Source organism: Eulemur rufifrons, chromosome 21 (assembly GCF_041146395.1).
Source record: "Eulemur rufifrons isolate Redbay chromosome 21, OSU_ERuf_1, whole genome shotgun sequence".
Classification (NCBI taxonomy): domain Eukaryota; kingdom Metazoa; phylum Chordata; class Mammalia; order Primates; family Lemuridae; genus Eulemur; species Eulemur rufifrons.
This window is the reverse complement of record NC_091003.1, coordinates 15,745,641-15,770,511: the sequence shown is the minus strand read 5'-3', so window position 1 is coordinate 15,770,511 and position 24,871 is coordinate 15,745,641. Positions and strand designations below refer to the sequence as shown.

At 49.1% G+C, this 24,871-nt stretch overlaps 1 protein-coding gene across 1 annotated transcript; it reads left to right on the top strand.

The window, feature by feature from the left end:
* Positions 1–3,174: 3,174 nt before the first annotated feature.
* Positions 3,175–14,256, top strand: YWHAH (tyrosine 3-monooxygenase/tryptophan 5-monooxygenase activation protein eta). Its single transcript, XM_069496810.1, has 2 exons — positions 3,175–3,447; positions 12,783–14,256. The coding sequence occupies exons 1-2, from the start codon at positions 3,361–3,363 to the stop codon at positions 13,434–13,436; spliced, it is 741 nt and encodes a 246-aa protein (XP_069352911.1). The 5' UTR covers positions 3,175–3,360; the 3' UTR covers positions 13,437–14,256.
* The last annotated feature ends 10,615 nt before the right edge of the window (positions 14,257–24,871 follow it).

Here is a 24,871-nt window from a genome sequence, read left to right as displayed (position 1 = left end):
GGGGCTTTTTGCTGTGTTCCTTGAGTGAGACTCTGTAGCAGGTGAAGACACAGACTGGGCCCCTGCCCTGGGGACCTGCTCTGAGCCCTGGGGCAATACAAGTGTGTTTGACATTAACTATTGGCCTCCTTCACCTTGCTCAGGGGCTCTCTTTGGAGTTGTTCAAAGGCTATGTTTACTGATGAGACTTAGGAGCCCCGGGAGCAGGGTCAGGGGAATTTGTGCCTCTCTCCCCAGAGAGCAAAGAAGATGAGTGCTGGTAAGCGTGTGCAGGCTATAGGGTGGGAGGCTTGTGTATGCTTTTTACAATTTGAATGACCACAATGGGGGAGTCACACTTTGAGCCCTTCTTAGTTGATACCCCAGGGCAGTGTGGGGCTGGTCAGACTTGGGATTATGCCGGACCTGAGCATGAATGCTGGCACTGCCCAAGACCAGCTGTGTGAGTTTGTTCGAGCCCTGGAACAGGTTGGAAAGCAGTGAGGACAAAAATGAGCAGCCTGGCCGGGCACAGTGGCTCACACTTGTGATCCCAGCACTTTGGGAGGATGAAGTAGGAGGATCACTTGAGTCCAGGAGCTCTAGACCAGCCTGAGCAACATAGCAAGACCCTGTCTCTACAAAAAAACAAAAACAGAAAAAAATTAGCTGAGTGTGGTGGTGAGCACCTGTAGTCCCAGCTACTCTGGAGGCTGAGCCAGGAGGATCTCTTGAGCCCAGGAGTCTGAGGTTGCTGTGAGCTGGGCTGATGCCACGGCACTCTAGCCTGGGCAACAGAGCAAGACTCTGTCTCAAAAAAAAAAAAAAAAAAACCCAAAACAAAATAAACTCAATTATTCAGAATGTTCCAGCTCTACCTAAATTTTCACTGTTTTGAAATCAATCTCAGTCGAACACGATCAGAAAAGCTGGAAGGGCTCTCAGCCCTTTAAGAGCTGGAAGGAGCTGAGGATGTGTCCCCATTCGGTGCTGGGCCTCCGCCCTCCTCTGGCCAGAACCCTATCCTCATGGAGGGTGGGTGGGTGATTAATTACTATCCAGCCTGCGCATGCTCTTTGATAATATTCACTAGGGGGAAGATCAGCCTGGTTTGTTAACCTGGATTCCATCAGCAAAGGTGACTCTCAAAGCATGGCAAAGCCTGGGGTGGGGACGTCCTCTCAGGCCCACACTCAAATCCTGTTTCGTGGGCACCGAAACTGTGGTCATTTTAGCATCCCAGCAGGAAGAAGAAGGCCTGAGAGGCAGGAGACCTGGTTTGGAGGCCCCAGACATGCTCACTCGCTGCACAAACTAGGGCCAGCCCCCTTCTTCTCCTCTGACCTCAGTTTCCCCTTATGCAGGATAAGGGGTTGGACAGTGGTGACTTTCAGGGTCCTGCCAGGTCTGACTTTCTAGGATGCGGCTTTCTATTCTGCAGTCCTTTAAACCAGCAGCCTCCAACCTTTTTGGCACCAGGGACCAGTTTAATGGAAGACAATTTTTCCATGCACAGGGGGTGGCTGGGGTGAGGGGGAGGCGGAGCCCAGGCAGATGTGCTGCTGGGTTCCCAACACGCCACGCAGGGCCTGGTACTGGGCCATGGTGGGGTAGGGGGGGTGGTTTTGGGGATCGCAGCTTTAAATAATTCTTTAAGTCCAGTTATCCAGATGGCAAAACAGGTCTCTCTGGAAAACTCCCAGTCTCCAGTCCCTCCCTTCTCCCTTCTACAGTATCTTACTCTGCAGAGCAAGAGCCCTGGCCTGAAATATGGCTTCCACCACCTCTAGTGGTTCCCCTATTACCTAAGGATATAGCCTCAGATCTTCAGCCTGGCATTTAAAATATTCCCGAAGCTTGTTTTACCCAACCTCATTTCCCACTGCCAGGCCTCTCTTCTCACCATCTCCCAGACTTTGTTTCTATCCTCACCACCAAGCCTTTACCCATGCTTTCCCCACCCCTGTTATCTTTTCCTGACTCGCTCCTTCAAGGGCCAACTTACCTGCTCTTTTGTATTTAGACCTCACCTCAGAGGCAGGGGCTGTGTCTTACTTATCTCCTCCTTCCCTCCAGCCACCCCATGCATGCAGTAGGTACCCAATAAAATTCTCGGCGAGCCCAAGGCTCACTGTCCTACACTGCCTTTGGCATGTTAGACTTCAGACGGGCCCTGTTTTAGTCATTGGGATTTTCCTAGCTGGTCGGGCAGCCCAGCCCAGGGCCTGGCCTGAGGGACCCTCAGCATCCGATGCCAGTACTGGGAGGGGCTTTGTGACCAGCCAGTAGGTCCAGTCCCCCCCTTGCCCAGGAGGAAGTCTAGCTTTGCGCTGAACTCAGATTCTGGCCCCCACCACTTACAGGCTGTGTAACCTTGAGCAAGTCAATAAACTGATTTTGCCTCCGGTTCCACATTTGGAAAATGGGGAGACCAGCTGTGGCCCCCCACGGGGTAGGTTGTGAGGGTTAAATAGGATAATGCCCGCACTGGGCCGGCTCCTAGGTGTGTTCTGAATGTTACTCTTAACGGCCGGGCCACCCAGACTCTCCTCTCTGGGAGGCACAGTCTGCCCAAGGCCACGTATCAGGGTGGGGGCGCAGTTCTGCAGCGCGGTGTGTGTGTGTGTGTGTGTGTGTGTGTGTGTCAGCGGTGTCGCCAAGGGTCCTGCCCAGGGCAGTGCAGACCCAAGCGCAGGGTGGGGCCCCGCAGAGCCCATCAGGCCGGCTGGGCTCGGGGTGGGAGAGACGGCGGGGGCGGGTCCCCGGCTTCTCCACCCGCAAGGTTTATTTGCTTTTTCGGCCCTTCTCAAAGCCAGATCGCTAACATGGCTTCAGTGGCGCTTTTCAGAGTGTGGCTGTGACAATGCACTGCCTGTGCAGCCGCCATCACCGCGCCCCTGCTGGGGCTCCGCGTCCCCAACACGGCTCGCCCAGCTCCCACCTCCACTTCTGCGGCTGTAAAATGCAGCACTCGCAGGGCGCCTGCGCGGCTTTCGGGAGGGGCGGTGGCGGCAGTTATTTATAGTAGGTGACGTCACCTTGAAATAGACCGTTAGGGCTGGCCCGCCCTTCCCCCCTCCCACTCCCGCCGCTCCCCGGCGCCCGGACCGGCCGCTCCCACTGCGCAGGCGTCGTGCCGTCCTCCCATCCCCCCGCGCGGCCGCCTCTCCTCCCTCGGCGGCGTCGGCGGCGCGAGCCACAGCGCGCGGGGCGAGCCAGCGAGAGGGCGTGAGCGCGGCGCTGCCTGCAGCCTGCAGCCTCCGGCCGGCCGGCGAGCCAGTGCGCGTGCGCGGCGGCGGCCTCCGCGGCGACCCGGGAGCGGACCGGCGGGCTAGCGAGCGAGCGGTGTGGGGCGCGAGGCGAGGCCGAGCCGCGAGTGACATGGGGGACCGGGAGCAGCTGCTGCAGCGGGCACGGCTGGCCGAGCAGGCGGAGCGCTACGACGACATGGCCTCCGCCATGAAGGCGGTGAGCGCGCCTAGAGTCCGGGAGGGCGGCCGGGGCAGCCGGCGTTGGGGAGGGATGGGGCGGCCGGGTGACATTTCCCTCTTGGCCCGGGGCGACCCCGCGACCTGGCTGGGCGCGGCCGCCCCGCCGCAGCCCGCGCTTCCCGCGCCCGCCGGGCGCCCCGCCATTTCCTGCGGCTGGGCCGGGGTGGGGTCTCGGGAGGGAGCCGCTCAGGGTCGCAGACGCAGCCGTGCGGGGCAGGCCGGCGGGCAGGGGTCGCCGCGTCCTAGCTCAGAGCCCTGCGTGGGGGGCGGGCGTGCCCGAGGCGGCGTGAGGGAGCCACATTTTTCGTTCTAGACCGTTCTTCCGGACTAGGGGGGCTGATCCCCTTCTCGCCTTCCTCCGTTCCCCAACTTGTAATAAAGAATCACCTAGTGAGTGGCACCCTGTTTCTATGGATTTCTCTGCCACGACCTGAAGTCTGTAATTCTGTTCTGTTTTGCTTTGCTCGCCCTAATCATTCTGGTTCCACCTTCCCACGCCTGGGGTCTGGCTTTGTGTGCGAAGACCCTCTTCCTGCAGTCTGGGGCGGACGACGGCGGGGGCACAGGGGCGCGGGGCCCCGGGTATGATGCTGCGCAATCTGCCAGAAGGTTAAGATGAACGTGACCTCTCGGTCAAACGAACCTGTGTGCCTTTGCATTCCCTAGACCCTCGTAAGTCGGTTCTGCAACTTGATTTCCGGTAGAGTCGTGCCCAGCCACACCCTAGCAAATACGGTGACTTAGACACCCACCTGCATTTCTGACACTCTGGGTTCCGGGTACCATTTCACTGTCCCTCTCTTCACATTATTTTACGTTTTCTCTGAATGAACATTACTTCTCTCTGCGTCAAGGTCACACAGTGGTAGAGCTACAGCTGCGGCCACCTGCCTGCTGTGTCAATCCAGTGTACAACCTCCTGAGACCTGGGAGGATCCCCCGGGACTCCCCCTTAGATCAACTAAAGATTTGGAAAATTTGGGGGTGAGATTCAGAAATCTGCATTTCAACCAGCTATCACAGGCAATTTTTAGTTTGAGAATTACCACCCTGGGTTATAGCTAATACGTCCTTTTGAAGGGATTTCTTAAAACTACAAATACCAAGGCTTTCTAAAATTTTGAGAGTCATTTGAAAAACTCATGGTAAGGTTTTTGCTATTAATATCAGATGAAGTATGTAGTTGAGGCCAATATTTAGGATTATTCGGGGAAGAAAGATACTTGAGTTATCTTTCCTGTGGTGTCCTTGTTACACATTTAACTAGGTCTGCTTGGAGGCTGGCAACAGCAAGGCCCATTTGTCGATTCATTGGTCATCCTGGTTAGAACCTTCTGGCGTGCTGTTGTGGTTAAATGGGAGCTTTTCATGCAAACCAGGGAATGGTCTAGGTTTGGGGCCTGAAATTTATGGGGTCCCTCTTTAAAAAAAATGAGTCTGTAATTTTACAAATTTGCAGAAATGGGACTGGCTGTACGAGTGTGTTTCCTTGGGGCCGTAAAGCTTAATCTCTTTAAGATAAAGCTGCCTCTGTCCACACAGCAAGTCACACTTAAGTGAGCCTCTTCTCCCCAGTAACTGAGAAGAACTGGGATGATGGAGGCTGAGGCCTCCAGACATTTTTGTAAGGCCTTTGCTAACCCCATGAGTGGGACTTCTGAAGGCTGCAGTCATAGGAGCCCTTTGGGAAGTAAAGATGGTGAAAAGAAAGAAAGGATGAGGTTTGAAGGTGAATTGAGGTTAAGCAAAAATGGCTAGAAGGTACATTCTGGAGCTATCAGCAACCTGAGGTCACTGAGATGGGAAATAAAGGAAAGAATGGAGAGATGTTTCCAGAACGAAATCTAGTTGGAGCAGAGAAGATTGGCTTTCTGGTCTTCGGAAGCAGGCTTGAAAATGCTTTCCCTCGGCTAGCTTCTTGTGTCCAGCAGATCTTCTCTGAGGCATTAAGGTATTGTTTTGCAAACTAATGGACCTTTCAGTGTGTTGGGAGTCTATAATATCTCTACCCGAAATGATTGGTGAACATTGAAAATTCAATCCAAGCTTTAATTATGTCATCTTAGAATTGTGATAAACCATTTCCTCAAGGTAACTCCTATCAAAAAATACAAACCTTTTTTTCACCAATATGCTTGTTTCTTATGTTAAAATTTTTTTTGTCATGTAAATGAAATATATTTATTGGAAGGGACTTAGCAGGGGTCAATAGTGAACACCTTATATTTTATCTGTTAAGTCAGTGTTTGTAGATTAAATTCTTAATGTTATTGGGATAACTCAGTCCCCGTTTTATTAACATAAGCCTTAACGAAGTTCAGTAACTCTCTGGGTTTACATGAGTATTCTTCAGGGCGGTAGAAGGGCAGGTAAGTAGACTGTAGGGAGAGTGGAGCAGGGAACCCGCACTAGGATGTGTTCTGATGCCACCACTCTGTGACCTTGAAACTTAAATCTCTTGGCTTCAGGTCCTCTGAAGTATAAAACTAGTAATGTTGGTTTTACTAACAAGTCAGTTTTCACCGTCAATCTTCTAACTTGTTCTCTGTTTCCTTTATAATTTAAATGGTCACCTAATAATGTTGCCTGCTTGTAATAATTGATGTTCCTTATTCCACCAGCATCACCTGGAGGACAGTGTCGGTAAGCTTTGAGAAAAATCATGCATATTGGAAACAATGGTGTTGCCTCATCAATTGCGAACTATGATTCGTGCCTCACCCCATAATTTGAAGAGGCAAGAAATCTTTCTGAAATGAACTATGCAGGAGAATCTGCAAGCTCTCTTTATCTCATACCCAGTGGCTTGCATGGAGTCTACTAGTGGGAGGAAACATTGTGAAAGATTCTAAAACCCAAGTCCTTTGAATGACCTTCCACACTTCATATAACCTCTGTAAAATGAGTATAACACTGTTTCATGAGAACTATGAAATCCATAAAGGGGTTAAAATGTTAGCACATTAGACTAAGTGATTTAAGGAAAGAAGGAAAATAACCAGATAGATTTCCAGTGAATATTCATGAGTCGACACTGTCAAGTCATATCTTGTATTGCCCAAAAAACACAGGTGGTAATCATGAAGTTACAAATTGTAAAAATAATCTGGGGTAGCACGGTGTGTTTTAACACTGATGCCCAGTCGATGACAATGTTGACAGAAGACGGGGAGAAATATGTTTGAAGGACTTGAAGACTATCTATAGAACTCTTAAGTGCAGGAAACAAAACTGCAGTTTAAGGCAACAGGAGTTGGAGAGGAAGAGGCACTTGGCCCAACCAGTGGCAAAAGGCTCTTCCGACAGCTGTGAGATTAAGGGAAGTGGGGACATGAGCAGGTGCTATGTAAGAGGAGAGCAGGACTGAGTGGCCCAGGGTGAGACAAACTCCGATAGTGAGGGGTGATTTGAGGTGTACCCAAGTCGTGGGTAGCATGAAATCTCTAGAGCCACACTGGTACTACAGGTTGAAATATACAAAAACAAGGGAGCCCTGTTTCCCACTAACTGGTCATTTGAAATGTGATTATCTCAGTCATTTATTGGCTGAGGAAGGAAGATAGCCTTCTTTCTGGATTATTGTAATGGTCTGAATTAAACGTACTTCAAGTGGCAAACAGCTCACATAGATTTGTTGCACTGAAGTGGGAATTGTGGCCCCTTGTGGGTTTGAGTTCCTGAATTAGCCCCAGAAGAGCTTCTCCCACAGTCAAGGACTGACTCCCTTAAAACGAAACCAAAAATGTGTGTTCTCATCTTGGTCTCGGATTTTATATTAGTGGTAGACTATAGTGTCACACTTACCCAGAAGTATGGTTTGGATGTGTTTTTCCTGTTATATTCAGAAAGTTTATGGAAGTTTTCATTTTACTTATTAGGCACCAAGTAAATGGTAGCTGTCATTCTATGTGTAGATTCTTGTTTAATCCTTTTTTTTTATTAAAAAAATTTATTCTCATTTAATCTTTTTTTTAATCAAGAAAATTTTTCTTTTAATCTCTTAAATGTTCTCCAGGACTCATTTAATCTTTATAACAATTCTGGATAGGTACTGTTATTAACTCCATTTTACAAATGACACTTTTAAAAGAGGTTGATTTTTCTCATGGTCAAATAGCTAGTTAAATTGTGAAGCCAAGATTTGAACTCTTGAATTTAGAGTTCTTACTTTAACCACTGTATAATAAGGTCCATGATGCTGAGGGATAATATGTCTAGTGTATACTTTGGTATATTAACCACTGTTAACATTGGTGACTAAATTCCAAGCATTTTACACAAGTGGGCTTACTAAATAATTTTATGTATTGGATGCAAGTCATTTTTTTCTGAATAAAAACAATCCACCACTTATGGGTCTTAGCTACTACAGAGAAGCATAAGAGGGAAACTCAGATCTGGATTTTGCTTGTTTTCCTGAAGGCCAGAAGGTTTTTTTAGTTGAACTTGAGTTCCTGCTATTACATTAAATTTTACTTGGGGTATTTTAAGAAATCGTCTCATATCCTTGGGACCAATTGTTTCTCTGTATTGCCTTTAGTAACTTACAAGCCTGTAGGCCCCAAATTTGTCTCTGGGTTGCTGGTAAAATTCCTCCCAAGTGTCCAAGCAGAGTCAGCTTGCCCTCTGCCCCAGCATTTTGGTGCTCCTCCCACCCCTATTCCTTGCTGCAGCGACATTCCCTTCTGCAGCGGTGGGTGTTGGCACTTCCATGATCGGAACCTGGCACGGCTTCTGAAGCCTTCAATCCTGGTGCCTGCCAGGGACAGTAGCATGCAGTAATGCCATTCACATAGAGTTGTATTTGATCTCTGCCAGTCCCTCTGAAAATGTTCGATTATGTCCAAAGCAAGGCAAAGGCAGTCTCTTAACTATACAAGGATAGCTATTTTATTGACTAACATTAAGTTTAGAGTGGCTGTCACCTGAAATTGTGTGCTCTGAGCTTGAAGTTCAGCCTATCTTGTGTGGCTTTACAGAACTGCAACCTTGCCCTGGTGAGGAGGGGCTCGGGCTGGTCCTGGCTGGGGATGTTCCTTGCACAGTGCCCTGTACAGGGAGTGGTCTGATGGTGGGTGCTTTGCCAGCTTGGGGTCAGGCCAGGCAAGATCCTGGGTGTTAACTTGGGAAAGAGCCAAAAAGCTTTCATCCCTCTAGTTCACTTTTTTTTTTTTTTTTAAAACAGCACAAGGTTCTGCCAAAGAAGCTTAAAGATTTTATGATGTGGGTTTACTTAATTGTGAGAATCATTTTCTTCTGTAATAAACTCTTAAAAGGAAGCCAGCTGAGAGCACACAAGTGTGGCTAACTGTAAAGCATGGGCCGGTAGCATGTGTGTAGGGTTTGCCCAGTATGACTTCTGGTGCTGTTATTTCCCAGATTAAGGACTTTAAATTTTCCTAAATAGTTCCTGTGCTATTTTTGGCAGTGGATCTATTTTTACTCCCAAACACATAGTTTATTGCCTTGTGAGTAGTGGGAGGAGGCCCTTAGGGATTTTTGAGTAAGCAAATGGTGTCACAGGAAGATAAATGAATTAGCAGCAGGACAGGTCATTTGTGACATTCAGTAATGCTGTGTAGTTCTGGAGCAAAGAAAACTTGTGGAGTGAGTGCCCTGGGGTTGGGGGTGGGTGTAGACGAAGGCTGTGTGGTAAGGACATCGGCACACGGCTGGCAGGGACTGCAGTCCTGAGAAGAAATGGAGAGGAGGGCCTTTGCATGTGGGAAGGGTGAAGGAGGATTAAATGGGGGTGGGAGCTGGGCAGGGGATCAAGAAGACATAGGCTGTGAGTAGAGGTGGCAGAATCCCTTAGGTGGGTTGTGGCCATGAAGACTTAGTGCCCAGAGTTGCGGTGCTGCGGGCAGCCATGTGTGGCGGGAATGAATGTTGTAACTCTGGTGTTGGACGGGAAAGAAGGTCGAGAACTTGTCTAGGTCCATCTCGAAAATTTTCTGTCTTGTCTTTGCTTCATGTCCTAATTGGAAACTGTTTGGAGCCAACTTCAGTGGTATTAGTCCCGGCTACTTGGGGAACTGATCCCCTTGAGCCCAGGAGTTCAAGGCCAGCCTGGGCAATATAGCAAGACCTCATCTCTTTAAAAAAAAAAAAAAAGAAAGAAAGAAAAGAAATTATTTGCAAACTTGTGATCGTAGAGATGCAATAAATCTCATCTCCCTGGATTCCGCAGATGATCATCCAGCTGATTTCATATGTAGCGTGGGTGGAACTAGGAGTGTGTCACGGGCCTTTCCGTTACTCTGCGCTGCCTCCCAGCGTCTGCTTCCCTGAGTACTTCTGTTTAGTTTCCCGGCTCCTGTCTTTTGGTATTGGAAGTGTTTGGAACCGGTTGCTAACGTTAATGGAGGTTATTCTCAATAAATATCACCGATAAAGACTGGTTGTAAGTGTTTTTTGTTTTAATGGGCCATCTGATTTCACTTGGGTCTGTAATTTTCCAGTCTGGGGAAAACTCAGTTTTCTTTACTTACCTGATCAAGTAATAAAACTATCTTCATTCCATAAGTTTTCTTTTGTTACCTGAGTTATAACCCAGGAGTATTAAAAAAAATCCTATCTTTAAATGTATCCAGTTATTTCCTAGTTAGGCTCTGGCTGGGGTTCTAAGAATAATGTTTACTTGCTTAGTTATGTTAGTCACCCTCAGCTGATGCCGATAGTGATTCATTCGGACTGGCAGGCAACCAGATGATTGTTACATAAACACTAATACTCCTCGTAAATGATTTTTCTTTTGAAGGTGTCACTATAAATATTGCCCAGAGCCTTTTTTGGCCATTTGCTTCTGATGGAGAAAGGATGTGCTTACGTGAGTTCCTGAAACCCACAGATACACCCAAACTTCTTCTATGTTAATAGGGTCAACCCCAGCCTCGTGCCTTAGCACACCTTTTATTGGTGCTCAGGAAAAATGGAACCATACCATGCTGGAGCTGAAGGAGGCCTTCGGGATCATTTGGGCTCATCCTCCTTGTTTTGGTTTTGATGTACAACAGAAAGGTGGTGTTCAAGGTCACACAGCTAGCACAGACTAAACTCCAATGTCTTAGGTTTTAGTAATTATACTGCCGCTGTATAAACACACTGTATGACACATAAATGGATTTCAGATACTCAGTATTAATGATATACTCTGGGAGGTTACCTTGGTGTATCTTCGCAATAGTCTTATAAAAGCAGCTTTGTTATGGATATCAGTCCACCTAGTGTCAAGTCTTATTGGGGTTTAGTGACTGCAAGATTGAAGGAGCGCTCCAAATTCTGTTCTTTGCCTCATGCTTTGTTTTATTGAATATTGTCCTAGAAAATCGAGTCATTCTAGAGGATTCACACGTTCTGAAATTTCTCAAGAGTATTTGGGCTGGAATTTTGATTTAGAAAGGTTGCTTCCTTAAGAGACTAAGTTATTAAATATTTACAAAATCTCTTTGTATTTGCAGCAAGACAATGTGAGTGTTTAAAGGCACTTACTGGAGGAGAAAACCAGTGGGGTTACAAGTCTCCAACCAGATTGGAAGGGAGCGTGGATTTTGGATTAGTGGTAGACTGGGGCAGACCACGGAGAGAGGTATGGAGACTAATGCACGTGTGAGGAAGAAGAATGAGAAACGTGGCTTGCCTGGAGGGGAGGCAGCCCTCCTGGGGAGTTAGCCAGGCCACACTGGAGAAAGAAGTGAGGTTCGGTTGATCAGAGTAGGCAAAGGAGGAGAGACATAGCCCTGGGTTAAGGATTTGCAGCAAAATCAGGGTCCTGGGAGCAGGGAAATGGGGAAATTAGAAGAGGGAACTGCTGTTTTTATTTTGTCTGGGGTTTAGGGGCAGGGGAGACTCAGTTGCTTTTCTTTGTAAGAACCTGTTGGATCCCTGGATCTCAAGATTGAAAAAAACCCAAAAAAACAGGTTTTCTGGATTTTACATGTAATGATTGTACTTGTTGCTTATGTTCTAGAACCTCTAATTCCCCCAATAAACCATCATTGTTTGTTTAAAATAAGTAAAATAATATTTCTGGTTCTCTGCAGCTCAGTCTTCTCAGACCATTTTAAGCGTGTCTGTTTGTGCTATTGATAATTTTCTCCATTGAACTTGGCTTTTTCCCTCCATTATTGGAGGTTCTGTTCTTTTTTTTTTTTTTCTTTTGAGACAGTCTCACTCTGTTGCCCGGGCTAGAGTGCTGTGGCGTCAGCCTAGCTCACAGCAACCTCAAACTCCTGGGCTCAAGTGATCCTCCAGTCTCTGCCTCCATTATCACATGGTGTTTTCTAACTGTATCTTTGTGTCTGTCTCCAAATCTCAGTTGTCCTTGTAAATGTCATTGGGTTTAGGACACACCCTAATCCAGGATGATTGAATCTTAACTAATTACGTCTACAAAGACCCTGTTTCCAAATAAGGTCATATTCACAGGTACCTGGCGTTAGGACTTCAAAATATCTTTCAACCCATGGGACGGTCTCGTGCTCTTTCTACTAACTACATAGCTAGTTCACTTGTAGTTGGCATTATGGAGCACTAGGAGAAGTTACAGCCTATGAAATTTAACTCTTTGATCTGAAATAATTGATGCTCCCATCCTTCCTGGCCAGTCCGGGTTTCCTGTCAGGTCATCAGAGTAGACCTTGTACTGAGTAGCTGTGCTTCCTTTCACCGGCGGCTGGGGCGTTTTAGTGTCACTAATGCATTGTTCTTCATTCTGGTTTGGGGGAATATCAGTGGGGTTCCATTTGTGACCACACGGGGCAAAGCTCTGGCCACTGTATCAGTATGATGTTTGATCTCATCTGGGAGGCTCCTGTCCATCTGTTAATATGTATTTGAGGAGTGACTGGTTTTCTCCAGACTATAAAGCTGGAAGTAGAATCTGAAACAGAATTCCAGTCTGTCATCTTGGAGTATTTGGTAAAGGGATTGCACGATCTTGTTCAGAATATCTTTTGCAGAATAGCTGAACCTCAAGGTTTTCTTCCTCACCATTATGCACCGCGACCTCACAACCTTTCCATGACTATCCTTGTCCCCTTTCCTCTACCAGTAGGAAAGCAACTGAATTATGACTTTCTCAAGCCCTGTCACTTCCTATATTGAGTTATATTTATCTCTTCTGTTAGACTGCAGTCTTCCTTTAGATAGGATCCTTGCCTGTGTTGGTTTTGTCCACGAGTGCTGCTTATTCTCCAGTGATTTGTCCATAATCTTATTCTTGAGAAGGATTGTTGATTGTGTCGAAGAGAATGTTTCTTTCCAAGATTTTCAGACTTTGCTCTCAATATTTTTCTTTTTGGGGTTTTGCAGGTGACGGAGTTGAATGAACCTCTCTCCAATGAAGATCGAAACCTCCTCTCTGTGGCCTACAAGAATGTGGTTGGTGCCAGGCGATCTTCCTGGAGGGTCATTAGCAGCATTGAGCAGAAAACCATGGCTGACGGAAATGAAAAGAAATTGGAGAAAGTTAAAGCTTACCGGGAGAAGATCGAGAAGGAGCTGGAGACGGTTTGCAACGATGTCCTGGCTCTGCTTGACAAGTTCCTCATCAAGAACTGCAATGATTTCCAGTATGAGAGCAAGGTGTTTTACCTGAAAATGAAAGGCGATTACTACCGCTACTTGGCAGAGGTAGCTTCTGGGGAGAAGAAAAACAGTGTGGTCGAAGCTTCTGAAGCTGCCTACAAGGAGGCTTTTGAAATCAGCAAAGAGCACATGCAGCCGACACACCCCATCCGGCTGGGCCTGGCCCTCAACTTCTCCGTGTTCTACTACGAGATCCAGAATGCACCCGAGCAAGCCTGCCTCTTAGCCAAACAAGCCTTCGATGACGCCATAGCTGAGCTGGACACACTAAACGAGGATTCCTATAAGGACTCCACGCTCATCATGCAATTGCTGCGAGACAACCTCACCCTCTGGACAAGCGACCAGCAGGATGAAGAAGCAGGAGAAGGCAACTGAAGATCCTTCGGGTCCCCCACCCTTCCTTCACCCACCACCCTCATCATCACCGATTCTTCCTTGCCACAATCACTAAATATCTAGTGCTAAACCTATCTGTATTGGCAGCACAGCTACTCAGATCTGCTCTCCTGTCCCTTGGGAAGCAGTTTCAGATAAATTTTCATGGGCATTGCTGGACTGATGGTTGCTTTGAAGCCCACAGGAGCTCCCTTTTTGAATTGTGCAGAGAAGTGCATTCTGAATGAGGCATTTTACTATGCCTAGTGATCTGTGAGAAATCCAGGTGAAAGTAATGGGGGAGAGTAGAAAGGAGAATTAGCCAACACAGGCTACAGTTGATATTTAAACGATCCATTTAAAACAAGCTGATAGTGTTTTGTTAAGCAGTACATCTTGTGCATGCAAAAATGAATTCACCCCTCCCACCTCTTTCTTCAGCTAATGGAAAACTGTTAAGGGAAGCTGATACAGACAGACAACTTGCTCCTTTCCGTCAGCTTTATAATAAACTGTTCAACGTGAGGTTTCAGTAGCGCCTTGTTTTGCCTCTTTAAATTATGATGTGCACAAACCTTCTTTTCAATGCAATGCATCTAAAGTTTTGATACCTGTAACTTTTTTTTTTTTTTTTTGGTTGCAATTGTTTAAGAATCATGGATTTATTTTTTGTAACTCTTTGGCTATTGTCCTTGTGTATCCTGACAGCGCCATGTGTGTCAGCCCATGTCAATCAAGATGGGTGATTATGAAATGCCAGACTTCTAAAATAAATGTTTTGGAATTCAATGGGTAAATAAATGCTGCTTTGGGGATATTATCTATGCGTATGGTCTTGATTTTTCCTCTCTCAAGGAGCCATTTAACTGGTCACCCTTTTGGATTCTGGTTTGAGTCTCAAACATTGAAGTATTTGTAGTTGAGTATTCAAGTTTTCCTGCCCTCTGATTCCATTACATATTTTGCAGTACACACATAAGACTCATGGATTTTAAATAGTTTTCTATGAACCCAGTTCACATAGCCTCTCTGATCTATCTTCCTGATAACGAACTGATGCCTCACAAAACAAAATACAATCTTCCACAGTAGCGCACCTCTGAAAGGTTGTATTTAACTTGGGGGGTGTTGCTTAACCCAGCCTGGAATGTTGGTTTATACTTAACACTGAAGGTAAACACTGAGTTTGTACATGTCCTCAAATTTTCTTAATATTCTTTCTGTATTAGATGTAAGAAAATGTTAATTAGGGGCAGAGCCTGGATCCCTGAAGTCATCTTTAGTGATTATTATTAAGAAAGCTTGTAAGTATTCTTTAAAATAGAGAAACAGACCCCATTCTCAGTTTTGGAAGAAAAAAAGCCTAACCCCTTAAACACTCCCCAGTTTGACCCCAAGGTGTCCCTGGAGGCCCAGCACCACCAATGGACCGTCCTTGAGTGATGTGGTTTCCGGCCCCTCACAATGTTTTTTCACATCCAGTGTGGAACCTAGGAATGAGCATGTTAGGTGGATTGGTTCAGTTATCCAGAGGTCTCAAACACTTCATTTTTGACTAAAGCTTGGCACTGGACTGATGAACATGGCCATGACCTTTTCTGTCCTTGAGTTTATATTGTGGAGCACATAACTCTTAAGCATGGAAGTTTAACCTATTTTCTCATTCTGAAGTAGAGGTATGACCCCCCCCACACACACACACACAAGCCAATAAATATACTGCCTGTTTCAAGTTGACCTCATTTTAAGCTAAAATGGTTACTGAGTTTTACTTCAATTAGTAGGACAGGTATTTTAAAGCTACAAGCTTTATTTGGCTAAGATACTTGGTTTTGATAAACATGTAGACATAAAAAGTGCTCTTGCATTTGAAATGTCCTTCACAGTTGCTAAAGCACTTGCATTTTCATAGCCGTCTTCTGAAAGGTTTTGTCTTCACGGATGAGGAAGCTGAGGTGCAAGTTTGTGGACCCCTAGAATTCACACAGCTGCTAAGCTACAGAGGACAGCTTCTGCCCGAGACTTCTAATTCAGAATTTTAACTGCCCTCCGATGGGCTCCAGCAGAGCCATGCTGCCTTGGCAAGTTATGCCAGTTTTGAGGCTCAGGTTCCTCTTCTTAAGTGTAGAGTTTGGGTTATATATTCTAATTCAGCTCATGGTTCTCAGTGTGGGTAAGGTGCCTTCTTTGGTCTGGTAATGGGGTACAGGAAAGAATGGACACGCATGGTTAAAATTAACCCCATCAATGATAAATGTTCTTTGAGAGGACCTAAGAGGGAGCTATAAATGACAAGTGACATAAGCCCGAAGGCTTCTCTGCTTGTTTAACTTTTTCTCCAGTTCTACACTTAGTGTTTTAAAGCTTTTCCGATTTAGATAAGTTTCTGAAGCAGTTAAGAAGGGGTCATCTCAGTGTTATGGCAGGGGAGACTAAAATCCGGAGAAATGAAATAGGTTTTCTAGGTCATAGCAAAATTAGCAACAGAACCTAGAGCAGTTGCCGGATGCAGTGACGTGCGCCTGTAGTCCTAGCCACTCGGGAGGCTGAGGCGGGAGGATCGCCTTAGCCCAGGAGTTCTGGGCTGTAGTGTGCTGTGCTGATTGGGTGTCCGCACTAAGTTCGGCAGCAATGTGGTGACCTCCTGGGACCGGGGGACTGCCAGGTTGCCTAAGGAGGGGTGAACCGGCCCAAGTCGCAAACTGATGCAGGTCAAAACTCTCGTTTTCTGATCAGTAGTGGGATCACGCCTGCGGATAGCCACTGCACTCCAGCCTGGACAAGGTAGCAGGACCCCATCTCAAAAGAAAAAAAACCAACCTAGACCAGCAATTCAGATCCCCTAAGTCCTTGTCCATGGTTCTTTTCACTGTGCCATGCTCTTTGGGTTGATACTAGAACAAAAATGAATGTCACATATCCCCCCACCCTGAGTGCTTTTAATGTTTTCACTTAGAATTGAAGAAATTATACTTGGAAAGAGATGTTAACATTTATTGGTGCTGTTGATTTCCAGTAGGTCCTCAAGCCCTGCTCAAAAGTCCATTTCTTTTTTTTTTTTTTTTTTTGAGACAGAGTCTCACTCTTGCCCAGGCTAGAGTGCCGTGGCGTCAGCCTAGCTCACAGCAACCTCAAACTCCTGGGCTCAAGCAATCCTACTGCCTCAGCCTCCCGAGTAGCTGGGACTACAGGCATGTGCCACCATGCCCGCCTAACTTTTTCTATATATATTTTTAGTTGTCCGGTTAATTTCTTTCTATTTTTTAGTAGAGACGGGGTCTCGCTTTTGCTCAGGCTGGCCTCGAACTCCTGACCTTGAGCGATCCTCCGGCCTTGGCCTCCCAGAGTGCTAGGATTACAGGCGTGAGCTACTGCACCCGGCCCAAAAGTCCCTTTCTTAGAGGATTCTTGATAATGGAGCTGTTACTGGGTAGATACTTGGCCATTCAAATCACTTGGGATTGGGGAACCCAGGATTCCTCATGGCTCTGTAAGATAAAGTAGGCTGTGTTTGGGCTGTCAGGCCTTCCACACCTTGCTCCCGTACACCCTTAGAGAGGCTGTCTGCCATTCAGAGACCGAGATGGGGCCTCAGTCCTTACAGGACCCTTCCACCCATCAGGCAAGCACAAACACTGATTCAGAGATGGGTGGGACTTAACAGATCATCTTTCCTTATGAGACGCAGTAGTTAGGCTGGCTGGTAAAAACCACTTCAAATACCTACTGGGGGGCAGGGTGTGCGCCTGTGGTCCCAGCTACTTAAGAGGCTGAGGCGGCAGGATCACTTGAGCCCCAGAGTTCAAGGCTTCAAAGAGCTGTGACTGCGCTGTGTTGACTAGTCTGGGTGACAGAGCAAGACCTGTCTCTTAAAAAATAAAACAGCAAAAAAACAAACCAAAGTCAAATACCTACTCTGTTCTGAGCACTTTATGTGCATGGCGTCTGAATCTTTACAGCAAACTTGGAAGGTGGGAATGTTAACATTTTTTAACAGATGAGGAAACCAGGTATCAGACTGGTGGTATAAGGTACATAGCTAGTAAGAAGTAAAACAGTTCAAAACTGGGCCCGTCTAGGCTGGGTGGTGGCTGTAATCCCAGCGCTTTGGGAGCCCAAGGTGGAAGGGTTGCTTGAGGCCAGGAGTTCAAGACCAGCCTGGACAACATAGTGAGACCCTGTGTCTACAAAAAATAAACATATTGGCCAGATGTGGTGCATGCCTATAGTCCTAGCTATTTGGGAGGCTGAGGGCAGAGGATCCCTTGAGCCCGGGAGGCTGCAGTGAGCTATGATTGTGCCACTGAATTCCAGCCTGGGTGATGAAGCAAGACCCTATCTCTTAAAAAAAAACAAACCAAAAATAAGCTGTCTTTCTTTGCAGCTTTTTTCACTACCCAGTGGATATTTGACCCCCATCTGGGGAAAAAGAGTCCTAGAAAAGCAACAATAACTAGTCTCTCTGCCTCTGGTCTCTGTCCTTCCTAAATCAAATTCTTCCTTCAAGGCTAATGAGGCCCGGCCTGGTGGCTCATGCCTGTCATCCCAGGTACTTGGGAGGCTGACATCACAGGAGTTTCAGACCAGCCTGGGTAATATAGTGAGACCCTGTCACCCTGTCTCAAAAAAAAAAAAAAAAAAAAAGCCTGATGAAATGCCACCTCTCTCTGATCTGACTGGAAGCCTCTGTCTCTTGAACTGCTGGGTGACTTTGGGTCAGTCTTTGCATCATTATTCTAAGTTACTGTGAAGGTCTCTTCCCCATCTCCACTGGACTGTAGGCCCCTGTGGCGCCTAGCAAAGCAGGGCCCCCAAAAGGTTGGGTGAGCTACAGCTCGAAGGAATCCATTGTCAAGTGCATTTCCCAAAGTTCTGCTCCCATGCCATTGTGGAGGGCAGAAACTGTATCAGGAAAGGGGAGGAGGAATAACTTTTGCTGACTCTCTTCTGTGGGCTAGTCACCCTCCTAAGTGGGGCTTTACATACATTTTAAAATTCAAAACTAATAATCTTGCGAGCTCCAAGATGGTTGTGCAGCTCCAATTTAGAGGCTCAGAGAGAACTGACTTTCCTGTGGTCACAGCTGGGAGGTGACAGAGCGTGTCTTTGTGCAGGTCCTTGTTCTTTTCAGAATGCCACGTTGCCTTCAGGCAGGGGTTGAAAGCCAGACATTCCAGGTCTTTCTTGATGAGACCTTGTCCTCCCTGGCTGGCCAGACTTTACTCAGTTAACTTCTCTATGTTTGCCCGACTGGTCTTTTTCGCTGCCTCACCCCCATCCCCAGGCGTATCTTGCAATCCGAACCTTAATGCTTTGCTTTCTCATAAACCTTGGAGCTGCTCCTTTACAACTCCTAAAGTGAGGCGCCTGTAGGTGCTACATTTATGGTAAAATTCAAGGGGTGGATCAAAAAGCACCACCAGCTGAGATCCCTCTCCACCTGCACCCCCCTTGCTCAGCCTGTTCTCTCCCCTTTGCTCAAACTGTCACCTTCCCTTCTGGCTTCCTTCTCTCGCCCTGTTCAAATTCTATCTATGAATCCTACCTCCTCCCTGCCAGCTACTGTGAGCCCCTCTTTGGGGTCCTGTAGTGGGGGTCTGTCGCACACCGTGGCGTTTATCACTCTGTCTTCATTCAACAAACACATTGAGCCGATACTGAGTGGGAGACACTGGGCGGGTGGCAGGAGTGGCTTGGTAAATCACACAGACATGGCCCTTGTCCTCATGGCGCTAACGCTTTAGCGGGGGAAATACAATAAAAATATGTAAAGTAACTGAAAGTGTCACTCAGGATCCTCTCCAGGCCCAGCACACAGCTCCCAAGAAGAATTTGTTGAATTTATGAATAATTGATTGAGCGGAGGCCAGAACTTTTAAGAAAGAGAGGATGGAAAGGAATCCTTCATTTCCCTGCCCAGATCTACTGATGGGCCGTATAGAGAACTGGAGAGTCAGGCAGCCTCAGGCTTGGTTCTAACATCACCTGTAAACGGGTGGTGTGGCCTTGAGCAGGTCCTGGCCTCGTAGCAGCCTCTGTAAAAAACGAGGTCACTGCTTTTGGTGGGCTCTGGGGACCTTGCCATTTCTGAGATTCTGTGATGCTGTATTATTTTCAACTTCTCCGGGATGGTCCCCATCCTCTTCCTGCCCTTTTTTCCTGTCCTCCCTGCCCCCTCCCCCTTTCCTTCCGCCCTTCATATTTGTCCCTTCTGTATCCGCCCTCCGCCCCCTTCACTTTCCTGGCCACCCCCCAGTTCTACTGAGATGGTTGCCATGGGAATCATCTCCTGGAAGTGACATCACTCATCTCCTGGGCAACTGTTTCCAGGGCAGTGACATCATTCGATCACCGTGGCAACCTTCCAGGAGAACACTTCTGCGGTGAAACGGGCAAACAGAACTCTTATGTATTTCTAGGGTTTGGGGGGAATGCAGGGAGGATAGCAAAAGAAGAAAAATAGGAGAAGAAAAAGCTTTCAGCTTGTCGGGGAAAAGTGGAAAACGAATGTGGGTCTGGGAAAGAGCAGAAGCTCTGGGGTGAACCCCTTCTCCTTTCTAGTAACTAGGCTGATCATATGTCACCGAATTGGGATACTTGACAGTGAACAGAGGCACTATCGTTATTAGGCAGGGATGACAGGTAAACCCTGGGCCTCCCCAGGAAAACCAGGGCATGTGGCCCCCTGCCCATCATCAAGCAGGGGCCTGGCCTTAATCTCTCACCAGTGGCCCATCAAACAGGCGTTGACTCAGCTCTGCCTGCGTATGGGTTTGGGGATGCCATGGTGAGCAGAACCAGCCCTGGTCCCTGTGAACCTGGAGCACACGTGTCACGGGGTGAGGGTATCCCACAGTCACCCAAATGCAAGCTGTGATACTGACTGAGTGCAGTGCTCAAAAGAAGGCATGAAGCTCCAGGGACATGTTTAACAAAAGGTAAAACCCTGGGCAGGCGGGTCCAGAAGCCCTCCCTACGGAGGGGAGTTAATGAAGCGGTGGGGTGGAGTAGGGGAAAAGACCGCTTTGGCAGAGGGAACAGCATGTGCAAAAGGAGCATGCAAAAAGTATTGCAAGGGAAAGGAGGGTGGGCAGCCAGGTGCAGAGCAGGAGGGAAAGGAATTTGACATGAATGGAGAGGGCAGGGTGGCAGGGACTAGGCCTTGCAGGGCCTTGGAGGCCGGGGCTTTGGGATCTGTCTTCTGAGCACTGGGAAGCCCCATGGAAGTGTTTTGAGCGGTGGGAGACACGATCCTGTTTGTGTTTTAAAAACATCTCATCCTGGGCCGGGTGTAGTGGCTCATGCCAGCACTTTGGGAGGCTGAGGCAGGAGGATCGCTTGAGCTCAGGAGTTTGAGGCTACAGTGAGTTACGGTGACGCCACCGCACTCCAGCGTGGGCATCAGAACAAGACCTTGTCTCCAAGAACAAAACAAAACAACAACAACAAAACACCCTAGCTGTTGAGTGGCGCAGGCAGTGGGAGAGCTGTTCGTTCAGGAGGGAGCTTGGGTAGTGGGGACCCAGGTGGTGGCTGTGAGATGGAGGGACACAGTGGATACAGATTTGGGAGGTAGAGCTGGCAGGAGTTGCTGGATATGAGGGTGAGGGCAAGGGAGGACTCGGGCTGACACCCGGGTTTCTGGTGTGAGCGACGTGGGGTGGGGGGTGATGCTGCTCTGCTCTCAGATGAGGAAGGCAGGCAGGGCGGGGACCGAGGTGAGCAAGAGAGATGTCCAGGGTATATCACGCAAGGAGGCACACGGTCAGGGGCAGGCTTAAACAGGAGCGCCTGCTGGCATGCTGCACCCTGGAATGAGCAGGTTTTTGGGTTTTTTTGAGGAGGTGGGGGGTTGTGTCCATTTAGCAGTAATAATGACGATTTCTCATGCTTGTAAAGCGGGGCCTTCACTTTTACCACCCTCTAACAGAGGTGGAGAGAACAATATGTGCCAGCCGCGCTACTGTCCCCATAGGAGCCCTGTGGTGGGGGCGGGGGGCTCCTCCCTGGAGATGAGGAAACCGAGGCTCAGACAGGTTCCAGAACGTGCTGAAGGCCCCGCAGCTTGCAAGTGGCAGCTCCAGGCCTCAAACTCGGGCTTGCTGACTCACGAGCCCACGCTCTTCCCACCAGCTGATGTTTCACCAGCCTCCGGTTTCCTGGTGAAAGGAAGCCAAGTGCCTGTAAAGCTCCAAGCGTTTCAGGCCACCACCTCCTTGTCCACCACCATGAACCAAGGCTCTGGGAAGCGACGAGCCACCCCAGCCCTGCACAGCTCCAACACCAGAGCCGCTTGCTTTCCACCATGGGCGCTCTCAGCCCACCTTTAAGGTTCTGCCCGGGGCAGGTCTCCCCAGGAGGAATGGGTAGAAGGCCAAGAGGATGGCCCTGTGCCTCAGCTTCCTCCTCTGTAAAACAGAGATGACGTCAGTAATAATTCCCACCCCACAGGCTGGTGGTGAGGGTGAGTGTGCCGAGCAAGGGGCTTGGCACGGTGCCCCCGTCTAGAATGTAATCCATGAATGTGAGCGACTGTTGGAATCAGGGTGGGAGAGCAAGAGGCGTGGGTTTGTGCGTGACACACGGCCTGTGGGGTAGGGGCAGGAGAGGCAGGGACATGTGGACCTGCTAGTTGCTGAGGCAGAAGCCTCCTCCTCACCGGCTGGTTTCCAGAGAGACAGCACGCTCTGGAGCCCTCCTTCCAATCCTATGCCCGCTGCAGGGGGAAGAGGATGAGCCTGGTCTCCCTTGGGAAGGGGGGTGGGGTGGGGAACAAGCAGGTCGCATCCATGAGGCTGTGGCCTGGGGGGCAGGGCCGGTGGACCGGCACTCAGCCCCTATCAAGACCTCATAGCCCATCAACAACCGTGCTTTGGCTACAGCCTCCAACTATTGCACCCCAAAAGCCACAAACTACCTGGAGTTTAAAAAGAATGAATACATATGAGTTTAGGCCCCGTGACCCCAACACACACACATTCACACACACACACACACACACACACACGCATTGCTTCCTCAATGTATCAGTCAGGTTCAAACAGAGAAACTGTACCAGTAGGGGGATACATATTAAGAGATCGGTTGCAAGCAGTTGATGTATGTAATTGTCGAGCTAGCTGAGCACGTCCCAAATCAGCACAGGCTGGAACTCTTGCCAAGGGCTGAAGCTGTTGTCCACAGGCAGAATTTCTTCTTCTTCAGGGAAGTTTCAGCTCTGACTTCAAGGACTTTCAATTGGTTGCATCAGGGTCACTCAGATTATTGAGGATTTTCTTTCTTAACACATTAACTGCCATGTGAGTTATATTTAACTCACACTAGTTTTGAGCCTGGGGCCTCGTGAGGCCTATGTAATTCATACGTCTTTTCATCCTGGGAGCCACAAGTACTATTTTTCAAGCTGCATATAACTCACACACAGAAAACAATAAAAAAATAACAAATTTTTCATTAAACTAGAAAGAATCATTTTGTTTTTGAAGTTTGTATTCTATTTTCATAATAAAACACCATGGCCCCAAGGAAAAAAATTTTTTTTCTAGTGTGGCAGTCAATGTGTTAAAGTCAACTGATAATGGACTTTATTTGCATCTACAAAATACCTTCACCCAAACATCTAGATTAGTGTTTGATTGAATAACTGGGGGCTGCAGCCTAGCCAATTCGACCCATTAAAAAGGACATCACACTCAGATGCCAGCTGGGTATGGTCTTGGTGGCCCATGGAATGTTGTTTACGTTTATTAATGCGACTACAGAGCGCTTACTGCGTGCCAGGCACACTGCTAAATGATTTCCACGCAGCATCAGTTAATCCTCAAAACGTCCTGTGAAGCAGGTACCGTCCCTGTCCCTGATATTACAGGTAAGGACACTGAGCCCCAGAGAGGTGAGGAGACTCCTGCAGTCACATGGTCCGGATGGCAGGTATGAGAGCCCCTGTGTTCTGAACCATCACTTCCTATGGCCCCTCCCTGTTAGCCGCTCCTCTCTCTGCCTTGTCTCCTCTTCTGTGGCAGCAAGTCAGGGCTCATCAAGTCACTTTGGGGTGTGAGGATGTTTCTCTCCTGTGTTTAAGGTGGAAGGGAGGCACCGGCCTGGTACCGCTTTCTCAGGCCTTTGCTGCCACCTAGGGGGCGCGCCAGTGTTCGCCACGCTCCAGGCCGGCCGCCTGGAAGGCAGGTGACTTTGCAGGCGAACCAGCCGGACGGGGGTGGTGGGAAGGGAGCAAGTGGGGGTGACGAGTAATTCTGGGCCCAGTAACAGAAATACTGTGATGCAAATTTCACCAGCTTTTGTCCTGACCTGCTCACTCAGGCTCCTGCCATGCTCGGGTGCCGCGGTCCCCCGCCCCGCGGGTCCCCGGAGCCGCCGGGATGCCCAGGCTGCCAGGGGGTCCAAGGGGGAGCCGGGAGTTTCTCCCACCCCATCAGGCCATTGGACGGGTCTGCAGTGCGACTCAGGCTCCCGAGGGGACCCGTCCTCTCGGACAGGGGAGGAGGAGCAGGCCCAGGGGGCCAGCAAGGGAGGCGGGGAAGTGGCCGGTGACCTGGGAAAGGGGCTGCAGGAACGCTCGGTACTGCCCGGTCGCCGACGGCCCGCCCCTAGCCCCGCCCTCCACTTCCGGGCGCGGCCACGAGGTGGCGCCGCGGAGCCGCGCGGGGACTCGAGCGACCCCTGGAGGACGCCGCGGCCGCCCAGCGACCCCGCGCTGCGGCTCGGGCGTCGGTCCGCAGGGGGCGAGGCTGCGCGGTGAGCTGGCGGGAAGGCGGCGGAAGGCGGAGACCCAGGCTGAGGCCGGCGGTCGCCGCACACCCGCCGCAGCCTACGCGCGGGTCGATCCTGTTGGCACCCTTGAGTCCAGTCGATCCAGTCCAGAGTGTCAGTCGATCCTGTCAGTCAATCTAGCCAGCCTTTCGGCCGAGTCACCCAGCCTGTTGATCACACGCTTCCTCCCACTGTCCCCTGGTCAGTCGTTGAGTTCCTTGGTCAGCTGGCCATCGCGGCGCCCTTGTCACCTGTGTCCTGGGGTGCTGGCCCTGCACGCAGTGAGGGCGAGGAACGTCCACGCGGGTCGCTGAGGGGAGGAAATACGCGGACCCCGGGCCTCGGGGAAGAGTGGAGGGCGGTGGTGACGTCCCTGCCGTGGAAGGGACAGAGCCCCCGCTCTCGGGCGCTGAGCTGGGAGATGCCGCCACGTTACTGTGCTGCGCAGACGGGGGTCAGCCCGGGGGAGGCGGTGGATTTGGCCCAATCTGCTGTCCTCCTCCCGTGTCACAGGCGGCATGGTGGGGGCCCGGGTCCTGGCCCTCCCCGGAGGCTCAGGCACGGCGGGGCCTGGCCCTGAGCTGGAGGTGGCATTCCTGGGTCCCACCATGCTGGGCCTCGGTGCTGGGACGCGCATCTCTCCATAGCCCGCACTGTGGGGCTGG

Excerpts from the sequence above, each read along its gene's own strand:
- YWHAH (XM_069496810.1), top strand. The coding sequence starts at position 3,361 with ATGGGGGACCGGGAGCAGCTGCTGCAGCGGGCACGGCTGGCCGAGCAG. Across the intron at positions 3,448-12,782 it reads TGGCCTCCGCCATGAAGGCG|GTGACGGAGTTGAATGAACC; the intron begins GTGAGCGCGCCT and ends GGGGTTTTGCAG.